General features: G+C 41.5%; 1 protein-coding gene across 1 annotated transcript in view; it reads right to left on the bottom strand.

Annotated features, from left to right (window-relative positions):
- Positions 1-26,430, bottom strand: part of LOC109999310 (protein kinase C-binding protein NELL1-like) — a 251,046-nt gene that overhangs the window by 128,435 nt on the left and 96,181 nt on the right. The window contains exons 8-12 of the mRNA XM_065952653.1: positions 24,292-24,426; positions 22,662-22,764; positions 20,344-20,417; positions 17,367-17,466; positions 12,761-12,889 (exon numbers count right to left, since the gene is read on the bottom strand). Coding sequence (XP_065808725.1) covers positions 12,761-12,889; positions 17,367-17,466; positions 20,344-20,417; positions 22,662-22,764; positions 24,292-24,426 — 541 coding nt within the window. The remainder of the gene's footprint in view (positions 1-12,760; positions 12,890-17,366; positions 17,467-20,343; positions 20,418-22,661; positions 22,765-24,291; positions 24,427-26,430) is intronic.

Genomic DNA, 26,430 nt, shown 5'->3' with positions numbered 1-26,430 from the left:
TAAATGTGTATGAGGGAGCCAGGGCGTTTACAAGAAGTCAAAGTTTTTTTGTGCCACAGTGTCAGTAAATGACATACAGCATGAGATGGCATTTTTAGCCAGGAGAGGAAAGATTTAGTCGTGCCTCAGAAAAGACTGAGATTAAGACAAATGAAAAAGTTTGTAACAGTGAGATAAGTGTATGCCTCTGCCCGCATCGCTACAAAAACACATTCTAACTCTTCAACTGAGATTTGTCAGTCAGTTTATTGTAATTTGCCTGCCCTAATTGAAAAAGATGCAGGACTGAATACCTTACTCTGTGAGGAGGAAAACAGGATTCTTATAGAAAATCTAGCAACAGCTTTTCACAAACTCCCCCGATATGATAATAAGGAATTGCAAATTGTCTTTTGTCTTTGGGCACAAGATGGATCAATGCTGATGAAATAAAACAACAGGGCCTGCAGACAATCTGCATTCACTGCCACTCGGCTACTTTGTGCAAATACGTTTTTCAGGCTTACAGAGGAGCTTTCAGGCTTGATTCCAATGGAACATTTGAACACTTTAGTCCAAAAAAAAAAACCCCAGAGCCAGCAAGGCCTCTGGCTCAGGGATTACCCGCACAATCCCCTACAGCTCAGAAACGGTCAGGAAATAGAATGGGAATAAGCAGGGGTAAATAACCATATGAGGAATGAGGTGAGGGAACGCAGGGATGCCAAGGACAGCGTTGGCTGTGTTGGAACACATGCAGGCAGTGCAGAGTGCAGATGGCGGAGATGGATGCCACCCAGAAGAGGGTTTGAGAAGTGGGACAGGGCAGGAGCAGCACACACACACACACACACACACACACACACACACACACACACACACACACACACACACACACACACACACACACACACACACACACACAGACACACACAGACACACACACACACACACAGACACACACACAGACACAGACACAGACATACACACGCACACATGCTGTCGTTCAGGGAAATGACTGTAATTCATTACAGGTCTTTCAGTGACCTTTTACCAGAGAGCTCGCGCACTGTGGCTCCAGGAGAGCTCTGCCAGTTTTTCACTGGGGGGTCGAGTCCACGCACCCAACTTTTAAACTCCTGCCAGTCTGTCTTAAGCTGAATTGCCCTTCTGGAATTAATAAAGTCATGTGAATGTGAATCTGTTTTCTTGTCTGTTAGCAGGCAATTTGCATTTTTTTGTAACCTCTGTTTTTCTAAGCTAATGTAAGGATGGTTTGTGTTTGAGTTCTCATAGGAGGAAGCAGAATGTCTTTATCTTCCCGTTGATCATGTCATGCAAAAAAAATACATTCTTGTCCTGCTTCCTTTAACTGTCAAACGCATCATTAATTAAACTTTGAAAAGTAAGAAAAGTCACCCTCTGTGTCCTGAACAGCTTCCTTGGACACGTAAAATAATTGAAAATAGCTTTGTACAAACGATCAGTCGTGTCACTAATAGTCCCGTTCTCTTTTGTAGGTCATAAAGAGGCATCACTTTTTAATTCAGTGTGTTTTATAACCAGTTAAAAACACCTCAGAGAAAGTCTTAAATATAACCAGGCCTTTGCAGCTTTAGCCGATGTTTCCATCAGCTGTGGCAACATTACTCTCACAAACTTAACTGGGACATAACTACAATAATAAGGTAAGCCCGAGTTCAATCTGAAAGTAGGTCTTCGAACTGTGATCTATATTTAAAACAAACAGCTTGCCTTTGTTTCCTTTTCAAATTAACCTTGGCGGGTTTGTTTCAGAGAAAGAAGAGAGGCCCCAATAGTTTTTCAAATGTTACAGAAAAGTTTGAATTAATCATTACAATCATAACGTTTCGATGAGAGGTCTTCTTCAGGTGATCATTTTTGAACAAAGGAGGGGGTTCACACCCACATACAACATAAGGTTCATTTTAGACCTGTATATTTGCTGTAACTGTTTTGAGTTTGCTCAGTCTGACTCCTTACAGCCACGTTTGCAGCCTCTTACATCTCAGCCTTTAGCATGGCAGGCACATTTTTTTTTTGAAGATTTTTCAACTTTTCCAGCTCTTACTTTGGTTGGACAGTGAGGGATAGAGTAACAAATAAAACGGGGCCTGCATGCTTGGCGGACTATAGACTGTACATTTGGGCAGCTGTGGCTAAACTGGTAGAGTCGGTCGTCTCTCAACTGGAAAGTCGGGGGTTCGATCCCCAGCTCCTGCAGCAACATGTACGATGTGTCCTTGGGTAAGACACTTAACCCCAAGTAGCTCCCGCTGCTTTGTCAGCGGCGTATGAATGTGTATGAATGGGTTTAGTTACTTCTGATGGTCACTTTACACAGCAGCCTCCACCATCAGTGAGTGAATGTGTAGGTGTGACATGCGGTGTAAAAGTGCTTTGAGTAGTCAGAAAACTAGAAAAGTGCGATACAAGCTCAAGTCCATTCACCATTTCCATTTGCCGCGACTTAATCGCTGCACCCCAAGGAACAATTCTGAATACCTTTTTCCAAATGAACAACAATGGGTTTCAAGTTATTTGAATTTCTCTGTGCTCTCTTTTTCACCCACACAGTTAAACAAATTGAATCCTGCAAGCTGCACAGTAAATCCACTGTCTGTAATCTTCTGGCCACTGAGCAGCCCACTGGAGCAGTTTGACGGTGAGGAGCCTTGTTCAAGGGCACTTCAGCGGTGGTAATGAAGGAGGGGCAAGCACTGCAGATTTTTCCAACTTTCCCCACTCACATTTACCCTGCTGGTTCAAGGATACAACTATTGACCTTTTGGCTACATTTGGAGGGGAATTGATGGGCAAATCTCGCTCTACCTGGGGCGGATTTGATGAGATTTTGGGATCACAGTAGACCCATGCTGGGGGAAATGCTTTAATTAGTTGCCCTTTACTGTAATTAGATTACACTTGTCTGTAATACAGCAATGTAACGCATTACTGTTGCTAAATTCAGTAATCTTGTTACTTGCGATACTTTGTTTTAACCTTTACTTACCATGAAAAAACATCATGAGATTAAAAATATATTTTTTGAGAGTGTCCTGGCCAATCAAGGCTGCAGCACAATCAACACAGTTTCTTACCAACAACTAGCAGCCGTGTATATAAATATAAAACAGTTACATAGTTATGAAACATAATAATGAAACATTCAAATGTTCCTTTTCATGAACGCTTACGCTACACTTAACTGACTTGACGTTTGCTCAAGTCCACGGAGGAGGAAAACCAAAATGTCAGAGCGGTTCAAATCAAGACATCTTTTGGGGCTTGGAGATATGCGCTCTACTTTTCATTTGTTGTGCGACACGACAAGAATGTGACAGAGGAGTGTAATCTGTTCCCATGCAAGGAACAACTCTCAACTGCTGTGAACTCGACATCGAATATTACACAACATAACACGCCATCAGGGAGTTACACAAGGCTAGCAGCTTAAGAACTACGAACCCTGAGTGGCGCTCAAGGTAAAAGCACAATACAGACATCGACCAAGCAGCCAAGGCTTGACTTGCAACAACAACAAGTATCAACAAAAGTAGAGAAAGCTGCCTTTTTTGTCTTAAAGCATCTCATAAGGGGCGCTGGTAGCGTAGTGGTTAGGGCTGTTGTCCGCCGAGCGGCCCGGGTTTGAATCCGGCCTGTTGCTCCTTTTCTGCCTGTCCTCCCCTGCTCTCTCTCTTCCTGATCTCCGACTCTATCCACTGTCCTATCTATACAACAATGAAGGCACTGATAGAAAATGTATCCACATAACATGTTGGAATGAAAATATACCAAGTCAAACATTGAATGAGTCGAACAAGAACAAAAAGTCTTGGATGCTGGTTCATTTCATTAGCACACTGTGAAACTATTTATCATACATGTAGCCTTTTCTTGACCTTCTTTAAGGTTCACCAGCCGGCCGCTTATTGACGTAGATCACAATGAATTCTTTTCATGACTCCCCACACAAGATAGACTGAGCTTCCCAGAACTTCCAGTTATGAAATCACAGAGAATTTGTTTGCTTTCTTTGCTTCTCTTTTGACTACAGCTGCCATCGTCTGTCCAAACCAATCCAAACAAGCTGCAGGCAAGACAAAGAGGTTTGGCCAACACCGATGTAAAGCACATTACGTTGGGAGTGGGAAGGATCAGCGGGATTTTAATGTGCATTTCTTCTTTAAAGAAATAACAAAACCAAAATGAACTTTTATTAGGAGTTAAGCTTTAAGTAAATGTTTAAAGAGGAGTCTTCCATTCCGCTTCTCCTCACCTTTTTGACACACTGCTTTTTCCCTCTTCCTTTTTTGTATCCCCACTACCACGACTGACCCCACCTCGACCCTCTCTTGCTCTCTCTCAGCTCTGAGCAGGAGCAGACGCTGTTGCTCATTCCCTTCACTGTCGTTACATCCTTGTTTCAACACGACGGTGGTAGAGTTCCCATAGAGGACCTGATTGATTTGTAGAAGCACAAACACGACCAATTACTCTTTAATGCCACTGAGTGAGAGCCAATTCAGCCAGCGGCACTCGCCAGAGTCACAAAAAAAGACAGACGCACACCGCTGCTCCCATCATCCCAAGGCTGAATGAGAACAAATGAGGATTATCTCAACCGCTCACAATCAATACATCACCTTCTTTTGCATTACACCTCTCAGCACACATCTCATTTGCTCTCATTGGAGAACATTAACAGTAATGACTTGACGATGAAGTGGTCTGTGACATAGGATGAGTAAAGCCGTGACAAATGACATGTGTATGTGTGTATTTTCATGTTTTCCTCTGGCTCCTGTGTGACCGGTCTCTGCAGGGAAAAGCGAGCAATAGCTGTTAGTTTTAGCGGATTAGCAGTAGCATATCGGCAGGTGATGCACACCGGCTGGAGACACATCATGTTTTCCTAAGCTTATCTGGAAAACCCAGGGACAGCTAAAGACACACAACCCCGCACAAACCCAAACACACACGCCTGCAAATCCTACTGTGGAGGCTCTGCAGGAAGGCGCTGGCCTTGATTAGCTCTCTTCCCAACCTCTGTGGATATGATTCCTGCAGCTCTGCACTCCCAGGGATCTGTCCATGTCTGTCTGTTTGTAGCTGCAACCTCCCACTGAAATAAATCTCTCAATCTGTCTGTCAGTCAGAGAGTCAGTGTGTACCACCCAGACGCCAAACGCCCAGTTCATCTCAGCTCATCTGCAAACATGTGATAACAGTTTCTCTATCAGACTCGGCAATATTGAGGGACAAGACGGGGGTAAATCCTCCGTAAATGACTTCCCTAATCCTCGCGGGGTCTTTGGGGGTAAGGATACGACGTTATCGGCTGGGAGCATCTCGGCGGACAGGGCTAATGACAAGCACATGATGTGGGAAGCATGTATTTGACCAGCCACAAAAGCCTCTCGCTTTAGGGTGGAAAAAAGATTCAAGGAAAAACAAAGATAACGACAATTAAAGGGTCAGGTGTCAAAAAGTGTCTACAGTGACGTCTGTGCATTATCAAGAGAGGCTGCAACAAACGTTTTCAGTCACTATTATACTTGTTAATATGAATCTAAGAGCTGCTCAACTGCTGCTGCTATGATTGACACTATCAGTCCTCCCTATTTCATTGTCATTATAGTTGCTAATGTTGCTAATATTAGACTCATTGGTCTGTTACCATAGTCAGCACATGTACTTTTTCCATTATTACTGGCATTGTAGCTACATTGTATTCCTTGTTGTTGTTACTCTGTTTGTGTGTCTCATCATCTCTCTGTTTCTGCGTCTCTCTCTCTTGCCCAAGCCCCTTACTGTAGCGGCATATGGCTGTTCAACATTAGTCTGGTTCTGCTCAAGGTTTCTGCCTCTTAGAAGAGGTTTTTTCTTTGCCACTGTAACTTTGCTAAATGCGGCAGAGTGCTGAGCTCATGGTGGATTAATGTTGGGTCTTTGTGAGGAATATAACAAAGAGTATGGTCAGACCTGAGCACTTTCAGAAGTCCAAAGATATACCAAAAAGTTCTAACCTTGAGTAGAAGAGCTCTAAAAAGTGCAAAAAGGTGCTATCAGAGGTCCCCTGTATATGTACAAAGCCAGAGACCTCATCGCACTCGCAGGTTCAACTCCAAGTTTTGATGCTATTTGGTGCACGTTATCCCCCACTCTCTCTCTCTCTCTCTCTCCCCACATTTCCTGTCCCCCCATTGCTGCCTCACAAAATTAAAGAAACAAATGCAAATAATAATATTTTTTAAAAGTTCAATAACTTACATTTTCTCATCCAACACAATAAATGTAGTGAAGCCTCATAAGCATGAGACTGCCAAAAAGTGTTTCAAGCTGCATAACAGGTGTTGTTCTTTCTCTGTTAGGAGATTTAATTTCCAGTAACTGCTGATCTGCTTGTAGCGATAAGTCAGAAAAGTGATTAACTGGTTTGTCACACATTTATTTTCTCCCATGATGATCAACTAGGTATGTTTGCTTCATAAAGAGCTTTTAAAAGAGTTACACCCACGAGCCTGAAAGGACTCATTAAAAAAAAAAAAAAAAAAAGAATTGAGACTTTTGTTAATATGCCTCATTAGCTAATTCAAAGTCTCTGGAGGTTTTCAGGGCACGTCAAGCTGGGAGGAGACCACGGTGTAGAGCCAGAGGTCACTGGAGGGATTATACTGTATATCCTGTATGGCCTGGGAACGCCTCCCAGGACGAGCTAGATAAGGTTGCTGGGGAGAAGGAAGTCTGGCTGGACTTACTTACTGACCTCAGATCAGTGGAAGAAGATGGATGTCATCCTTTCTTATACATATCAGAGGGAGTACTGGTGCGTGGATGAATGGAGAGTTTGATTATTATCATTATTATTTTTACTTTACAGTTTGACTTCCTGACCAGAAAGTGCACAAATGCAGAGCCACTTAACACCCACACCAACACTCACTCGATAGATTTGATGTAAAACACCACATAGACACAAATCAGACTGTTGAGGCTGCAGACATAATTAGCTGTGAAGTGATTTTATTGAGCTTATTTTCAGAGTAAGCCACTCAGTGTCATAAGGGCACTCATACAACACTATTCAATATGATGTTATGACAACACCGTTGCCGCACAGACAACTTCTCCTCCTTTAATTTGACATTGACATGTTTTTGCGTGAAATGGTGTGTACAGTATGAACACATTGATTGATATCCTCTTGCATCATCCACAACATGTCTGAAGTGAGCTACAGCAGCAGCTCCAACTGCAGTAACAGTGGCGTAACTAGCACCAAAGTCGCTGCACATTATAGGTGAGTGGTAAAAGCTAAAAGGAGAAAGACTGAGTAAAGAGGAGAAGAGCTGAAATCTGCTGTGGTGTCAGCAGAGATTGACTGGAGATCAGGGACATCATAAAGTGCTTCCCCAGAGCCTATTAGCTTAGGGGGACACATCAGAGAGCTTGGTGCCTGAACCACGAGGAGTTTCTGCTGCTCCGGAGCTAAATGAAAGCGAGCTGAACAAACAGAAATAGCCCCGTTAGGTTCCATGTTCAGGCCTCACACTGGGCGCTAATCTTATTACCCCCATAGCAGAAAATAAACTGTGGTCTGAAGGGCAGGTAAAACTGCAGAAGAATGCAGCCCCAGATGGTAATTGACATCAATGTGAAGTGGAGAGGCAGTGATTACACTTTGATCAAAAGCATGTAACAGTAATTATACCGAATTACACTCAGCAACTAAAACCAAACTCAACTCAGAGCTGGTGAGGCGGTGAAACAAATCCACTTTTATATGTAAAACAAGGCCATTCAAGTCGCACAGAGTTGCAGGACAAATGAGGCGCTAATGCCGCCATTAATGTGTGTGGAGTGACCCGTGAGGATTCTTAACAGCGGGAGGATCCTTCACAACAAGCTCCTGAGACCATTTCTATGGAAATAGGCTTCATCTCTGCATATGTGAAGATACTCGACTCCAGCGTCTTGGTAACTGCTCTGACTTTTCCCTAATGTGCTCGCCCATAAACATTTCCAAGGACGCGCTGCCGTGTTGGGAGCCTTTAATTTGAAACATGGAGGGAAAAAAGAAGAGCATAGCGGAATCACTTGAGAGGCTGTATTTCTCTCTCTCTCTCTCTCTATATATATATATACACACACACACACACACACACACACACACACACACACACACACACACACACACACACACACACACACACACACACACACACACACACACACACACACACACACACACACACACACACACACACACACACACACACACACACACACACACATATATATAAAACTTCCTGCAGAGAGGGAGATCATTTGGGTGTATTGAGGGAAAAGAGGGTTCATATAAAACGGAGAACATGTGCAATGAAAGAAAGATTACACTTTCTAGAAGCACTTTGGTTCAACATTAGATCCCTGCTGGGGTTGTACCCGCCGAGGGAGAAAGATATACAGAGCTGCCTCTGTGTTAACAACCGGCCGTTTGGGAGCGAGAGTCCCTGCAGCACGCAGCTAGGAAACAGTGGATAATGTTGTTTGTCCTTAGGTGATGCAACTATTCTCTAAAGTGTAGCACTCGCTTGATATTTGCAGCCTTATTGGGCTGGGCTCAACCCAATGTACCCGACAATAACTGTTTTTTTTTTAGGTTACGATTGACAAGCTGTCAGTAAAACTACAACAACATTGTTAACTTCTGTGTCCTCTGGGAACCGAGAGAGATTACAGGAGATCTGATGGGACTTGGGGAAAAAAAATCACTGACAATATAAACAAGACAGATGAAAGTAAAAGGCCTTTGTTGAGTCCTTCAGCACCAGAGTTGGGAAGTAGGAGGTTTAAATACTTTTTAACTACCCTTTTCAAACTCGTCTTTTTAATTTTGCCTGTTAAGGGATCAAATTAAAAAAAAAACAGGAGCTGCACAATTCTTCAAGGCTACCATGGTCAGTGTAGCAGCTTCATGATTACAATGTGCTCTGCTGATGTGCATGCTCGCGTGTAGCTTAATCTAAATTATTGGCAATTTAAAGTGTTGAAAAATGCAAAACAGTGCAAAACAGTGCAGTTTATCAAGTGTCCACTTGCAAAAGCTAAGGAATTCCCGATTAGGTCCCGTGTTAAAATACCTTTTTTAATATTTTTACAGCATGGTTAAAAAATTAATTTGGTCTGAATATCTTATTTCCTTTTTGGTTTACATTACACAGGGTTGAATATTGACAAAACTTGTCAATTTTTGACAGTTTTGACTACTTTTGAAAGCCTAAAAGTTATTCATAAATTTGCTAAGTAAGGGGCGTGACTGAGTTGACTGTCAGGTTGGTGCGTTGTTTCCCAGGAGGCTTGAAGCCCGCCCCAACTCCTCACCTTTTTCTTTAGATAGATATATAGAAAAAGCAGACAGCAGATGCATATCATGAACTTTATATTCATCATTTTTACTTTCATTGTTATCGTAATTTTTATTTTTTTTTCGTAATTATTTTTTATACTTTCTTTTTATCGTGTTCATCTTTTGCCATTCAACCTGTTATCATTTATTTATTGTATTTGTTATTTTGTGACGCATGCTTAAATGTATGAAAGGTGCTATATTAAGAAAGCTGAGTTGAGCAGTGCCCCCTGGGTAATGAAGTTTATTTGGGGGGGAGATTACAGTATGAATAGCCCAGACGAACCTGAAATAAAGCAAAGACTACCATCTGCTTGGGAGAAGTGACAGAGCTAGAGCACAAAGTCATGGTAGACCAAAGGCAAAAATGTGAACACCGAGCACAGTATGCATGAAAATTGGTGCAGTGGAAGAGTTGTCTTGCACATTGTAATTCTAGTGTGGGTGAAGAGATGTTGACAACTTTGTAAATCTGCATCTGAAGGTTTGAAAGGGAAGAAGGTTGGTTTTAAAATATATGGGGGACATCAGTCAGCCTTCTAGGAGACTTTGTGTGTTGACAAAAACAAATCTATCACAATTATATAGTAGAGCTAAAACAATGCCAGACCATATTCTTAATATATCTTTAGTGGAGTAAATAAACACACAAGCCTTGGTGGTAAAGGCTAGTGACACACGAGTCATCATTAAAGTGAGCCTATGTTTGTGTTACTTTATGTGTACAGAAGCATGGAAATCAACTTAATCGAGTGGGAATATTAACCACAACAACGTAATGACTGACAGATAACTGCAAAAGAAAAGGGAGCAGAGAGCTTCAATATGTGACTGCAATGACTCCTGGAGCCCTCGTCCTCTTCTCTCACTTCACCACAAGTGGAAACATTCAGTTAAATGTGAATTCTAACAGCCCAGAGTTTCTATTTAAGAAGCCTCCAGAGTTTACTAATGCTATGAACGGAGATGTGTCAGATTGTATCACATTACTGACATGAGCCCAAAGATGTACAGCCAGATGTTTTTATTGTTTTTATACTGCACAGAGAATCCCCCAGCTGCAGGAGCAGAGGGGTCTTGTCTTACCTCCAACCCCACTTGCCTGCGTATTGTAAATGATTAAACATTAGAAGTAAAAAACAATGGTTGGACAAAAGTCTTGTGATCCAACGTGTTCCTCCAGGAGGTGTAAGGGCCCATCGTCAACACTTATCCTGACTTCTGAGGCACAGGGCGGTGTGTCTCACCAAAATATCCCATTGAGAATGATTAAATATTCAACTTTAAGAGAAGCAGACACTAATTATGGCTCCACAAGGTGACTCAACGCAATGCAGAAAGCTCAGGCTGTCTTTAAATCCTCTGGTTCCTCCTTAAACAGCAAATGGTTTCCTCTTCAATCATTCAGCAGCACATTAAAATATTTACGAGGATTTAATGGCCACATTTAATGACAGCTTAGAGTCCCAGCAAGACACAATATCCTGTTTATAAATAAAGGAAGAGAAATTAATCTGTGCTGTAAAACATCTATTAAGCTATCAGAGATACCAAATCAGACTGCTGGGCTTTGTTTATACGTCAAATAAAAAAAATAAAAAAACGAGGTTTCCCTACTCTGCTGTGTAAGACATGTTATCCAAAGCCAAGTTTAAGTTGGAGGTGAGTGAAGCCATGTCAAATATCATCATAATGTACAGCTTGATACCAGTTAATCCACTTACAATGGAAGTTTGAGCTTCCTCCAGGGAGCAAACCCTAAACATGGATAATGCCGTCATAGCCGGTAGAGCCGTGGATACACGATTTACATAGTTGATCTAACAATCAGTGTTTCCCAGCCCTGACTCATATGGTGTGGGACTGCCGTGGATTGGATTGGAGCTCTGGGTAAACCTCTTAACCATGCAGATCAAACAGAGGCAGACAGACTGGAGGGCTTGTGGCTACCCGGCTCTCAGCGCGTTTACTGAATCCAGTCTGCTGTGGCTCCGTCCCAAAGACAACTGCAACAGCGCATCGAGCAAATCCTTCAATCCGCCGACCGCCGTTCCCAAGCCTCTTAATCAAATAAGGCCATTAGCTCCATCACAAGTGCTCTGGGCCTCCAGCACCGACATACTAGAGTTTTATCTCAGCCAAGTCCAACAATCAGCACACAAGAAGCACCCTGGCACTCTTAAAGATAACTGGCTTTTTCCAGGGATCCACTAAAAAATGACTGGAAACTCTAGAAGATTAAATGTTTTCTAGGAAATGTGAAGCAGACTCAGTGTAGAGCAGAGGACACTGTGGTTTAAGATAAATATAGGACTGTTTAAAGTATAAGCATGCTGTTCGCCTTTCTATGGATCAACAAGAGACCAAATATAAAAAGTGAAAAGATCTGCTGTGTACTGTGACCAAAAGTTTGATTTGAGCAACAAAAAAAAGTGTGCCAGTCCACTACGTGAACTCTTTTCAAATGTCCTTTTTCTAAAAGCATGCAGTGGCTTGAAAAACTGATTTTGGAACTTGCAGATATTGCAGGCATCACATTGGTTTCATGGTTTGTCTTGGCATGCAGAAGAATCAACTCGCAGACCTTAACCTTGTTTTTATTGGTACTCTAATTTCACCATTACAATTAATGCCGCTGCAAGGACAGACTTCTTGTGCCGAACATTTGAAATGTTCCAATATATGATTGAGAGGATGAAAATCAGGGACATTTTTTTCTGACCAACTTTAAGTCTGAGTGAAACTTTAACCGAAACGGACACAAACAAATCAGAACAGTGTTCAGAGGACATTTCCTCAAAATCCCAGAAAGTGCTCGATCCTGACTGTGCTTAGTCAGATTTGTGATGCCAAGTCCAGCTTTTAACTGACCACTCGCTCATCTCCAATCACAGCCAGTCATCATCACCACGTCATACAATCATTCAGTATGTTTACATGCACAGTTGAGTCTAGCTATACAGTTAGAGCTCCATTAGGCCTTTTAAGTGGACTGCTCTCTTTGTCTCAGTGTAAGAGCACCGGGGGAGAATCCATTTATTGACTGAAGAATGTCTGACTCCATTACAGTAGATGGCGATATGTCACCTTTCAGGTAGTTATTATTGGACCTTCTTGCAGGTCAAACTCAATTTTTAGTCTGATTAACACAATGAATCAACTCTTTCTAACTGCAGGTAAACATACTGATTGTGTAAACATCTACTTTTTTTACAAATCTCCTTCTGTGAAACACAGCCTGCATAAATGATAAATAAACATCACACTGCTTTTTACCATGCTAGGCCAATATATGAGTCAGTCTGCTGAGACTCAGCTGACCCTGACCCAACTCAAATCCAGTCCTACCTTCACAGTATGTAGAATCCCCGTGGATGGAGGCGTAGCCACTCTTGCATTCGCACTCCGCTTTAGTATTCCGATTTTTACACTCAGAGTTTTCTCCACAGATGACTCCCTCCGCACAGAAATCGTAACCTGTCAAAAGAGAGGAACAAAGGAAGCCACAATTTACTCTGGTCTTTAGAATTTTGCTCACACGAGGTTGTGAAAAGCTGTGTGCAGACACACACACACACTCATGGCTGTGCGTGCAGTTGCAAGCTGACAAACACGCACAGTACTGTGGTTGGCAAGAAACTTGATGGGGGGAAAAAAAAGTTTCTGACTAAATTAATATGGTGCGTGTGAAAAAGTTTTAACGTTTGCAAAAACATTTACACACACACACACACAACATTAAAATACATCCACTCAGAAAAAGCTGCTCCTGTAGGAAGATCTCAGACGATGTCATTGTTCCTTTTTAGCCAAATGCTTAAAAAGACTCACTGAACTGGATGAACGGAGAGTTTGATTATTATGATTATTATTTTGACTTTACTATTTGTCTCCCTGACAAGAAAGTGAGATAAACAATGCAGATCCACTTAACACCCAGACCAACACTCACTCTATATATTTGATATAAAACACCACATAAACACATATCAGACTGTTGAGGCTGCAGACATAATTAGCTCTGAAGTGATTTTATTGAGCTTATTTTCAGAGTAAGCCACTCAGTGTTATGAGGGCACTTCTGAATGGTTCTGCTAGTGTTGTATAGGCAAGTTAATGGTGAATATTGTGACATTAATATAAAGTGTTTGGAAAGGTTGCTTTTAGAAAATGTCAGTGTCCTCTCAATCCTGCATGAGTTAAAGCTATGGCTAATTGGTTTATTTAGAATCTTTTTGGTGTCTTTTCCAATTCCAAGCAAGAAAAAAAAAAGAGGCTGACAAAGGCCTTAAAAAGTCTGCTCAACCAATCAACCAACCAATCAGTCTTTTCTTGTATAGCCAAAATCATAACAAATGTTCTCTCACTTTACAAAAGAGCAGGTCTAACCCTTACTCTTTGTTATATCATTCATTCATTCAAACCAAGTGGAATGATTGAACAGCTAACCCACCTGCACTCATTGTGACAGTAATGAAAAGTATAACTGGCTATGGTTAATAATGCTCCTGTTCCATTGACTCATTCTGCAGCACCAGTAAGCAGCGTATGTTCATTTCATTGGGTTTTCATTGGTGGTTAAGTGTAGAGACACAAACAGACGTTACTATAAGAGTCTCCAGTTTTGTTAAACCATGTACGACAACACAAGGTCTTTATCGCTGTGCTTAACAAAACAAGAGCAAGGAAAGCCTTTAAAGGAATGGACACAGTTAAAGCAGCTGCTGCATCTCCAACACAGAAGTGTAATAATGAGAGTGTAAACAACTAAATGTATAAAATGTTGTCTCAAAGATATGCCCTTTAGTGGGGGTATCAATTTGGCATTAAAGTTGATTATTAGCTTAGTTGTGCAGAAGCTACAGTATGACATTGTAAAACATGCTTAAGAAATGGAACCAAAGTGGTTTTCTTGAACATTTTTGATATTTGGGCTATGAAACATGGGCTTTTTAGCTGTCATCCTCTGAAAGGAAGCAAGATACAAAATGGTTTGGCAATAGCAGTCAGCGCCTCCGAAGTTGCAAATGTAGTGACAGGGTTCAAGGGCTTTCATTTGGTTATTGTGTTGGCTTGGACACATGTCACCAGTACTGGGATTAAAAACACTGACTGTTTGTGGAGGTGGAGGGAAACTTCACCACCTCCACTCCCAATGTTTTGTCGAGTTAAAACCTAACCGTGCTCCTTCAGGTGTTCCGGTACATGAGAGGGAGGACAGAGAGACAAGATGTTGTGAGAATCGGTCTGTCTGATGTAGAGGCAGACTGTTGAGAGATGATGGGTCCCCTGCTCTGTAAGTATAGGAGCTGATGTAGCCCATCATGGCCTGTAATGAAAGACAGACCGGCTGCACATAAAAGCCCCGAGAGGCGGAGAGCCCGGGGAGCCATTACTGAGGAAAGAGCTGCGTCTGCACTATTCTTTCGACGTCGACAGCAGCGTCCTGCAGAGCACTGCATACACCTAAAGGGTCTGATTAACCAAGATGTGTAAGTGTGTGCATGGTGGAGAAGAGTGCGCACCTATCTGACCACAAAGACCTCTGTGACTTTTACCATCAATTTTAATATACTTTTATTTTGTATTTTTTTTCTGGCTATTGCTAATGTACTTTATTTCCTGTTTGGAAAAAAAAACACTGCACTCACAGTATGTCGAAAAGTTTCAACATGAACTTAACCATAGAAAAAGGAACTGGTGAAAGATCGAAAAGTAAATAAACACAGCTAAAGTAAACGTTAAAAAAAGTGACATTTTTAGGATTCATATTACATTTGACTCGTCAACTGAGCTATCTGGGAGTTTTTTTGTTTTTTTTTTTAAGTGAAATGAGCCAATCAATGTCGCAGTGGTGTCATTATTTTCTATCACTGTTGCTTCAGGAAGACACAACAGCGGCTTTAATACGGTGAGCTGAAAGGGACAAAACAGCATGAGATAAATACATATTAAAAAAAATGTTATGTGTTAATTTCGGACCTTAGAATCATTATGTTTAACATGATAATGGTGACAGCCCTTAAATCTTCATTTTGACACTTTTATGTGTACTTCTAAAATTATGAGGATTTTATTTTTGTGACCATCATGCAGGAAGGAGGTTGGGATCAAGTGGCAACCGCCTCCAGTGTTGAAAAATGAAGCCAGTGAGGGAGTGCAAAATCCTGCAGTTCGTCGAGTGTTCACTTGAGGCTGGCTGCAGAAGCACCAGAAGTCACACACAGTACACACACATGTATGAAAAAAGCCTGTTTTGACAACATAAATGAACATGTTTACAATCCAAATAGGTCTGATTAGCTCATGTCTCGATCAGCACACACTGTACGGCGGGATGATTTTTTTTTTTTTATAAATCATCCGTTTAGATTTGATGAAGGATTAGCGTTACAATAAGGTGCATAATTGACCTGATTGACAGGTGGGCGCCGAGTAACAGGTTGTTAACAGGCTTAAAACCCGCCTCTCAGCCTATCGTTATAGGTTGACTGAAAGGTACAGCATTTCCATCAATGGGACTCAAAAGACCCCTGCAGTAACGGACGGGTGACGTCAGGCTTTGCCCATTAATATTTACAGAAGCTGTTTGGGACCTAGATACTGAAAGGGCAAACGAATCTAGAGGGAGACGGTTTGTTGTCGTATTCCAACTTAATTAAGCTTTTTAAATATCAGAAAAAGAGTCTGTACACTGTGAATTGCGTTTCATAAAAAAAAAAAAAACTTTTCTGACTTACTAACTTTCTTTCCAGCACAATAAATCTCTGTCTTTCTCTATTCTCATCTCCCTCCCCTGCCCTCGTCGTCCTTTCCTTCACTCTCCTCGTATAAAGTGTTAGCCTTATCCTCCCTTTGCTATCCTTTCATCTTCTTCTCAACACCTGTGCCGCTAACTCCTTCTCTCCTGCTTTTCTTTTCCTTTATTTTTAACCCAGGAGATCTAAGACTTAATATTTTTCTCTATATATCTCTTTCTCTACACTCTAAAACTTCCTTCTCTTATTTTCCGTCTCTTATTCCCTCATTTTTTCCTCGCTTTTGTCTACTTCCTTTCCTTTCATATGCTGCTCTTTAGCATTTCCTTTCCCCATACCTCTTCTTTATCTTCTATTCGGCTACTTCTAACAAAGCATGACTTACTATTTCCTACCTTCTCGTTCCCTTTACACTTTAAACATTTCCTCTCTCATCATCTTAACCTCCTTCTCATGTCTATCTTTTTCCAGCCTTCACTACCCCCCCCCCCCCGTTTTTTTACCCCCCATCTCTCCTCTCATGCTGTGCTTTACACTCTTGACCCTTTCCCTCCTACTTTTCATTTCTTTTCAGCATTGCAGGTTCGGGACCTAACATTTCCTCCAGCCTTCTTCTTTTCTTCCTTTTCCTATCTGTTCCTCAACACTCCTAACCTTTCCTCTTTCATATTCTCTCCTTCTCTCCTTACCATTCCTGCCTTTTCTTTTCCTTCTCTATTACCCTTTCTTTTCTTCTTCCTCTCATCTATATACCATGGGTCTAAGGCATGCTGCTTATCTCACCCAAACAAGAGTGCAATTTCCTTTGCTCAGAAGCTTTCCTGTGTTTCTTTCATTATGGCTCTATATCTGACAGCCTCCTACAGTTTGTTTATTCAATGTATTTACTGAATTACTGGTGGCTATTTACCCTGTGGTACCTCCCTGCCAAAGCAGCGGGGTACAGGCAAATTGGCATAGCAGGTGCTCAATAGTAGACAGGCCAATCTGCTCTGATAAGTATCTCAGCCAAGAAAGCATGCATAGCAGGAGGAAGAGGAGAGAAACAGAAGAATTGCAGAGGAACAGCCTGAATCAGCAGCAGGCAGACCGACTGTGTTTACACTCTTTTACTCTCAGCGGCGGGGGAGCGGTGTGTGCACGTCCAGCAGTGATTCACGCAACTGAGAAGAGTTTAGAAAAGAACAAAGACATACCTCTGCAAACATTGCAGCATCTGCCGTCTGGTAAGATCTGCTCACTGACGGTGCAGTTGAGCTCCGGACAAGTTTCTGTGACTTTCACCATCAGGCCGTTCTGCAAGTACACAGGACACAGGCAAAAAGTTTACAATGTCACTGCAGCAGTTAAATGTGTGGAAAATCTAGAAGATAATCAGGCTCCATCAGAAAAAAAAAACAATGTCATTGAAGGTCTTATGGCACATAATCTAAATTTTTCAAACCATATGGCCATAATGGCCTCTGAACGTTGCCTCTTTGTTTACTCAGAATAAATCAGTCACACATTTAAAGGTCTGTAATTGAATTTAGAGAATTTGTGAATTCTTCAATACCTGCAAGTCAACATACATTTAATCTTGAACAACCAACAGGGTATCCTGTGCACCACCAACCCACGTCCTTAGGGGGCCGGTCGTTTGCAGGATCATACACACATGGCATATTTAAAATGACTTTACTGTCACTTTATTGAGAGCGATGTTACCCATTTAGCTTCCTCATGATCGCCCACTTTCATCCCTATGTTTCATTGACATTAACTTAATCCTGTTTATATTACCATCTTTTAACTGTGTTTACACGCTCTCTGACCTCACATGAAGGCTTGTGTGATTAACGGCTTTATTGAGCCAGTTGGAACATTGCAATTTAAATATCACAAACACTTATATCTATCCACAGCGTTGGTTTAAAGGATGTTTGATAATAAATATAAAGAGAGGGTATTCTAAGGCTCTCCTGACTGAATGAGGCTGCCATGACAACCAAGAGAGAGAGAGGAATGTAAAGGCTGTACATGCAGCTCATATTCCCATGGAGGGCATGAATACAGATTGCAGGTAAGAGACAGATATGAGCCACCAAAGAAGGGAAAGAAAGGCAGATAGTACTTTGTGTCATCTTCCCCTGGGCCTCCTAAACAAATAGCCAGCGCTCTGCAGCAGCCTGGTTGGTCCGTCAGAGCTCTGGTGGTCCCGGATGCCTCTCCAGGTCTGATAGTCAAATCTCTGAGAATCCTTCTTCACAACCTACTTCAAAGTCCCGTTTTCTAGGAACATAACAACTGTCCTTGTTTGATCTTTTAATAGTGCAGTCGCTTTGTACTGTGAGGCTTTTTGCTAGTTGAGTTATTTCTCATTAAAAACGGAGAATTAGAAGTTCAATCGTGAACTAATCTGTCTCTCAGTTAAATCCTTTAGAGTTGCATTTGTTATTGGCACAAAGACTGTGTCTTTAATCAAAGATGCAGATTGTAGGGATCAATCACAGTTAATTATGAGGACATAAACATAAATAAAATGATTATTTAGCCTCTGTTTGCTCATTGCTTTGGTTTAAAGGTTCATTAATCCAACTCTTAAGCTGCTTTATTAGCACAAGGCCGCTGTTTGTGAATGCATGCTTTCACAGTCACAGTATGCCACTTCTTCTTTTCAACCAAATTGCAGACAGTTAAATTCCAGAACAGCCATAACAACTTTTACAAGATGATAAATTATGTTATATTGATATCATGGATTTTACTACTTTTATTTTACAATAGTCGTGAAAGATCAGAAAATAGTAACAGCATTATAACTCTGTCATGTAAGATGGCCATGGTGACATCAAACCCTTTCTCGTCATCATTTTCAAAATATTTGCAACTAGTAAGAACCTACATCATGTTTTAGTGCGTCCCATTTCCCATCTTGGATTCTTACCATCGCCAACAAGTTAAAATAATCACAAGTGTTTTTTGAAGCTGTACCACACAACTGCGTTGGCCATAGTGGATACAGTTGGCTTAATAATTAGCATATTTCAATACCAAATAGATTGAATGATCCCTGCAATTAGGTGTGTGTCTCTTTAAATGCAATGACTCCCCCTCCCTGAGTTTTCCCAATAGACATCACTCCTTAGCTAGGGAGAATAAAAACAGTTGACCTGCACAAAAGTTTTAATCTAGGCTGGGGGTGGAGTCACCAGGGGAGGGGAGGGTATTTTTTTTTACCAGAATCCCACTGTGACATCACAAGTTGAGCAAATTTGAAACTGAGCATTTTCCTCTGTGTTGTAAGACTTATGCAGACCACAAACAAAGGACTGGATGGGTTTATTTCACATTTTCTGGGTCGGTAGACACTCAGGTTACCCAAATATATGTTCAAAAACACTGTAAAAGTGGATTTTTCATAATATGTCCCCTTTAAAGCTATCTTTGTTCACATAAAACTCAGGCAGGAGACCCCTGCTGGCCATTAGGAAGAGCGCAGGTTTGGAGCACCTCTACTACCTTTTCTAGCGAAAGCTAAGTCAACTTCTAATAGTTCTTTGTGGACAACAAACGCTTCCACGAGTGACCCTTTGAATCCTCATAATCAAACATTTTACAACTAAAATCATTTGTCCACAAATGGGGCCTTTAGCAGCGTTCATTGTGAGGAGTAAAGGATTGTCTGTTGTTGCTTGAAACAAAGCTTACACACAATATAATAATGTTTAGAGATGCCTGAGGGCTCCTAATGAGTCTAGGAAACCACTGTGCGGCTCCTTGTAAGCAATTACATGCATAAAACACTAATTTCCCCCTTAAAATCGTGTCTTTTAAGATGAATGGCTTGCCAGTGAAGAAAGCTCACCTCTGTTCTATGCTGAACTGGAATAATGAGTTTAATTATAATCCATGCAGTGATGAAGCCCCGTTTCAAAGCAGGCCTTTGTGTTGCTGTGTTCATGAGTTATTCTAATTACCTGGCTATCTCACCATTAGAGAGATGGGGGGGAAAAAGGCAGATTGAACAGATCTGGTGGAGGGAGGGAAAACTAATAAGGCCTCCTCCCTAATTGAATAGCACGCCATGCGGACCACCACGCACATCCATTACACATTTAAACTGACAAAGGAGCCCTGCATGGTGGTCTGATTGCAGGGTAGAGGCTAAATGTCAGAGAGAATACGTTTTACCTTGCATTCCCTGCAGCTCCGGGATAAAAAGTGTTGGCTTTCAGAAAAGGTTCGGCCCATGTAGGTACATTTTGCTGTGGGAAGAAAAAAAAAGAAAAGAACCCTTCAATAACACTAATAAGTACAGTTACTATGAAACACCAGAAATAGAATAATCCCCTGGCTCATATCAGCTCCAGCGGTACTTTTAACAATAAGAAAAATGCTTTGAAATTGCCTGAGAAGAGAAAAAAAAAAGTTCTCTGCCTTAAGTTCTGCATATTTAATTCTGTTGGAAACAAAGTTGTTCTGTGCTGGTGTGAATAAGCGGAGAGGAAGTGTAACAGCGCATTAAGAATACAACAGAGGAGAGACCCTTCTGCATATTCCTCTGGCAATAACAGAAATAGAAAATGAAGCATATGATATGAAGTCCTGCTTTTCTCCTCTCCAGGGGACAGGACTTGCCGAGCGCTCAGTCGCAGCACTGCAGCGCCGCTCCCACATTCCTCTGTGCCAGACCTCTGATGTTCACAGGGGAGGAAGAGGAGGAAGGGAGGAGTGAGTGGAGGGATGGAGGGGAGGCAGAGGAGGGATGGAATTATTCAAAGACAAACTATATTTCAGGGATTGAGTGTTTTTGTGCTGTATAGAAACACAGACACAGCTGTCCATTGGTCTGCGAGCAGCTACCAGACCCCTGTGTGCTTTATAACAGAGCTTCTATTTCAGCTTCTATGAACATCTTACAACTGTGATCTTTGCTCTCAGGTTGTTGTTTTTTCACTCCGGTTTCAATGTGCCAGCAGAACATCAGCCTTGTGCTGTGTGGTTCTGGTGGTCGTAGAAACTACCATCCATGTGATATAACATATTTGGTTTACAAATGAATGACTATCTCCTCTAATCAACAAGGGCAGGAAGTCGCATGACACTGTAAAGATGCATGTGGTAAGACCAGATATGTTCTCTAGTCGTGGCCATTATTGGAGGCCAAATATGTAATTCATTGTAGGCAAAGCATGTTCTTTACAGGCCAGCAATTAAGGCCACGTTTACACAAAAACAATACACTGAAAATTGAATAGTCCTTCTTTGTATCTAATGAAAACATTCCCTGTTGACACACATGCCAGGCCAGTAGTTGGCGGTGTGACTTTGTAATGAAAAAAACACTCGCATACACACATACTCCATCTACAGAGCAACGAGGTGTAAGAATAATGGCTAATGGCTAATCACCTGTTGGCTGCCCTTTGCAGGCATATAGGTGGAGTCAGTATGTAAGCAACACGTCACCGCTGATCAAAGTGATGGTGCAGGAAATCCACACTTTACTGGAGAAGTGTTATATTCAGTAGAGTGAGCAGCACCGAGGGAACTTGGGGGTCAGACGCTGCTGCTGTTGTTGTCAACCCACTGGCACAAAGCTTATGACTGGAAGTGTAATGAACGTGCAAAAACAATTCTCTGTTTTCAGAGAACCTGCATATTGCCACCAGTTTACAAGATAACAAGGAGGCAGCTGTTACTGTGCAAACCACAGGACACAGAACAAAAAACAGGGCCCAAGTTAAAGAACATAGACAACTGTTGCTAACAGATTCTACCAGCTTTAGCTATCTAGTTCAGCTTATTATTCCACCATCTAGTACTCCAACATCTCCTTATCTGTCTGAATGTTTTAATAGTGCAATTTACAAGACAGAGTCCGCCCTCAATTTAATTCTGTATGAGGGTATGAGTGAAGTCAATGAATCATACAACCTCTGTTACTGGAATTAATGGGGATTTAATTTCTTAACATCCCCACTTTTTTCAAAGAAGGCATTTGATTAAAGAAAACAGCATCTGTCAATGAATACAGTCGGTATGAAATCCTGAATGTTGAGAAGCTTTACAGTTTGATGTTGTTACACTTCAACATAGAAACATCAAAAGATACAATTAGATGAAATAACTTTTGATTCAACTTGCACGGAAAAGAAGGATTACACAGGATCGTTGATTTTGAAGTGAGCAGCTGTTGAGTGATTACAGGATGCGCAGCTAGTTCATAAAGAGAGTAGGCTATAAAGTAAACAGTGATGCTGAGTTGATCATGGTGTAGACTGAGCAATATGCAAAACCAATACAAACTTTCACCAATGTATATCATCCTCAGCTGTTTTACTGTTGGCAAATCAACAAATAAGCTGCTGTGTCAGCAGTTTATTTGACCTGAGCTTATTTGGGGAGTGTGAGGGGTATTTTTGTAGTTGTGAAAAGCTTTCACAGGTTTGTTGGTAAAAATGTCTCCTGCCTCCTGCTTGATCTAAACAGATGCTGCTGATACTTACGTCTGCATTTCCTGCAGCAGGTCCCATCGATGTGAACAGGCAGGGAGTCCTCTGAGCAGTTTGCCGGAGGACAGAAGATCCTGCGACACTCCACCACACCATTCTGAAAGAGATGATTTTCTTTTATCTGTTCTATTTTTTTATTTTACATGAAAAACATCAGACGCACTTACAGTGAGCTTCAAGGTTCTGCCTTTGGCACCACAACAAACACCACCCTGTTAACGTCTTCTGCTTCCATCTATGTCTCATGTTACATTTGCACATCTTTCTTGAAACGTAATGTCTTTATCTTGGCCCTGTTAGGTTGTTCCTTTTCTCGTCTTGTGTTGTAGGTTTCGTGGAATTAGTAGGAGTGGCTTCCCAATCAGCCTGACTGAGAGAAACCTGGGCCCAATGCGCCCAGTCGTTATAAAAGCTGCCACCGTAGTCTGATCGGAGAGACTTTCTGCATGTGACTAGTTTGGCTACTTTGACCTCCTTCTCCAAACTAAATGTTATTTCTGTGCCTCTCCCTTTTATTTGCCATGGCGTTCGAAACGGTCAGGACACTGAAGAAAAAAATCCTGCAATTGTAAAGATTTTAAACATTTGAAGTTCGCTTTTATCCCAATCAGCTGAAAAGCAGAAAATCTTAGTTTTTACACCATGCAAATCTGCCCCCAAACTGTGCAGAATCCCACCCTTACATGTAGAAATGCAATCTGATACAGACAGCATTCAAATTTACAAATGAAACAGAAACAAATTGTAATGAGCCATCAGATAATAGATTCATCATTGAGCTCTGGATGGCAGATAGTGAAAGTGAGCGACCTGCTGATAGCAGGTAGTTATCCAGGCCCTGAAGGACTGCTTTCATTTTTGCGGCTGATATCTCTCTCTCAGCATGCGCCTCTTCATTTCATGAGTCATCTGAAATGATTCCCCCAGGACGCCGCGGTTATCAGTTAATGGCATGTCCGCGGGAGGAAATCAGACCGGCTAAACTCCACCCTGTGCTTGATGTGCAACGATGCAGCCAGTCTAATTCCCCAGGGCGCCGCACTGGCCTGATTCAACAATTTTCAAAGTCTGGTTCATATGTATGAGTGCAGGCAGGGAGGCTTATTAGTTAGGGGGGGGGGGGGGCGCTTATTAGGGGGTAAGGCAGGGGCTGTTGGAGAGGAAGGTCTGATGGGAAGGCAAGCTAAGAAAGTTACGTGTTGAGAGGAGGGACGGGGAAATAAGGGCTGTAATGACTTTCTAGTTAAGAAAATGTACTTGTAGTCTGTGATGCTATTTTAAAAAGATGTCATTTGCCTGTTAAGTGTACCAACTTTCCTTTGAATATTTATGATTTGAAGAGAATCCTTTACAACAAGTGTACTTGTATTGTTTACAGGTGGGAACACTCCTCATGCTATGCTGCCTTTGCATGGAAGAGTGTCAGGGCCGGGTACTAACTGTAAAAGCTGCCACTCGTATTCCAAGATAAAACCCTAATCTGGATATTTCTGCCTAATTTCGTAAATTCAGAATACAATTAAATGATTGAAGTACTAAATATCACAGGGATTTTTTTTTTTTAAATGCTTAGTCAAACGCCGTTGGCTCGCTCTTTGACGGTAGTGGTTATGGTAACGCTTACCTTGCATGCACAGTTCCTGCAGTTCTCCGGCTCCACCCACAGCTCTTTGTCCCTGTAGACCAGACCGTTGGCGCTGCAGGTCCTCTCACAGTGACACCCCTCCAGCTGGGTCAGCCTGGACTCTGCGTAGTTCAGCTGGAGAGAACAGAATGGCCTGAGTCACAAAACTAAATCAAAAGTCTGATAGTGGAAGCAGGTTAACCTCTCAACCCCCTCCCTCCCTCCCTCGCCCTCTGGCGTGCCCTGATTGGCTTGCTCCGCTGGGGAGACGACTCATTAGAAGGGCACATACTGTAGAATATGAAGAGATCATCATTCAGCTCAGGCTCCAAACCTCAGGCTATAATCTACTGAGAAATGACAGACAGGACTGACAGCTCCGATCCCGCCTCACATCCCCTTTTATCCCTGCACACTGATCAGCTCTTCTTCTTCTTTTGGCTTAGTTCATGCTCTACGCTCGTCCACGGATGTCAAAAATGATGCATCTTTGACTGACTGAAGTGTCACACGGAGGGTCACAGAGAGCTGGATGCACCGATTAGGATTAACTTTCGATCAGGATTCAACAGCTTTTTAAAAAAAAAATATTTTGTTAACTTATTTCATTCCTACTATGTTAGGGAAGCAAGTGTTATTATCATTTCTAGTTCAAAACATTTTTAAAAGTCAAGAATGAAGGCTTTTTATCCTAGAAACTTTGAAGAGTTGGTTGAGAGGAGTGACGTCCTTTAGAGGATAGTGCAAGTGAAGTTTCTATCAAAAACTAGCTTTATCATTGTCTGTCATGTAGAAAGTATTATATTTAATTAGGTTATTTGCCTTTTAAAGGAAGAATGTGCAACTCCTTGGTCCAGTAGAATTTGCCCTTGAACACCAGCATGAAACCAAAACAAACTGCTGTTTGGTGACAGCTCCGCAATTCTGAAGCCTCCGCTCTCCTCCAGTGGAACACCTCCAACTCCCCTCCCCTCCACTCGAGGTCACACAAAGGATTTATCAATTAGAACGCAGCGTAATTAAGCACCATTAAGTTAGTTGGGACAAAATTATCCTTTGCTCGAGCTGTAATTGCCTGTGTCCTGCATTGTTGTGTTAGCAGGCTAATGTTAGCACACCTTAGTTAGCTTGTAGCTTCGTGTTGAACATAAATTGACACAGAACGACAGCGATCTAAAGACACTTAACTGACATCCAAATAAGCAATAAGTATTTTATTCCTCTTTTCTCTATTCCTTGACTAAAATAGCTTTATACTTAAGGCCGTCCATGTAAACATGATGTAAACACGGCTCGACAACAGACTCACGCTTCTCACTCATTGTGGACAGTCATGACTCAGAGAGACATTCACAGAGGATATACTTGATTTCTGCTGTATTCATGTGTAAAATGTTGTACATTCTTCCTTTAAGTGTACCAAAATAACTATGTTACTATAAATTTACTTGTATTGTTAACAGCTTGGAATAATCGTCTTCCAATGGCAGCTGCTGTAAAAAAAAAAAAAAAAAAAGAAGACTTTGCAACTTCATTTTTTAACTTGAAATGTATTAACAAAAATGAACTCCAAACATTAAGAGTGATAAACATTGGAGATCATTTTTGCTGTATATAAGTTTAAACCGATTAGCTCACTCTTTGATGGTGAGGGTTAGGTTCATCTCATTAACTTTGTGGCTCCAACTTGAACCGTATCAATGATTTAACGAACAGATTAAACAGATCACTGAGAATGATTTGATCACGATGAATGTCGTGAATTTAGACTCCAGCACACATTTTAAAAGCTAGGTTTCAGAGGTAAATTTAGCTCCTTTCAATCAAATCTTCTGTAATATATTTATAAAAACTTCAAGCTTTAGTAATGTCTTCCAGTCAGATGCTAAAAGGCTTCATGTGGATATTCAGCAAAGAAGAAAAAACAACAATAACCTGACATCTTTTGATCTGATGGATGCACTAGATAACTTTGAATATCATAAACCTTGTGGTTCCCAAGGAAAAGTTTGGGAACCCCTGTCCTAAGCAATAACTGTAATTCGTTTGATGACTTGATTTCAGTCAAAGCCTCTAAAGAAACCTGCATCCATTAAGGTTCATTTTGTATTTATCTATTATCTTCTTTCTATGATTGAG

This window comes from Labrus bergylta, chromosome 3, assembly GCF_963930695.1.
Source record: "Labrus bergylta chromosome 3, fLabBer1.1, whole genome shotgun sequence".
Lineage (NCBI taxonomy): Eukaryota > Metazoa > Chordata > Actinopteri > Labriformes > Labridae > Labrus > Labrus bergylta.
Note: the sequence above shows the minus strand (reverse complement) of the source record. Positions and strands in the feature narration are given on the sequence as shown.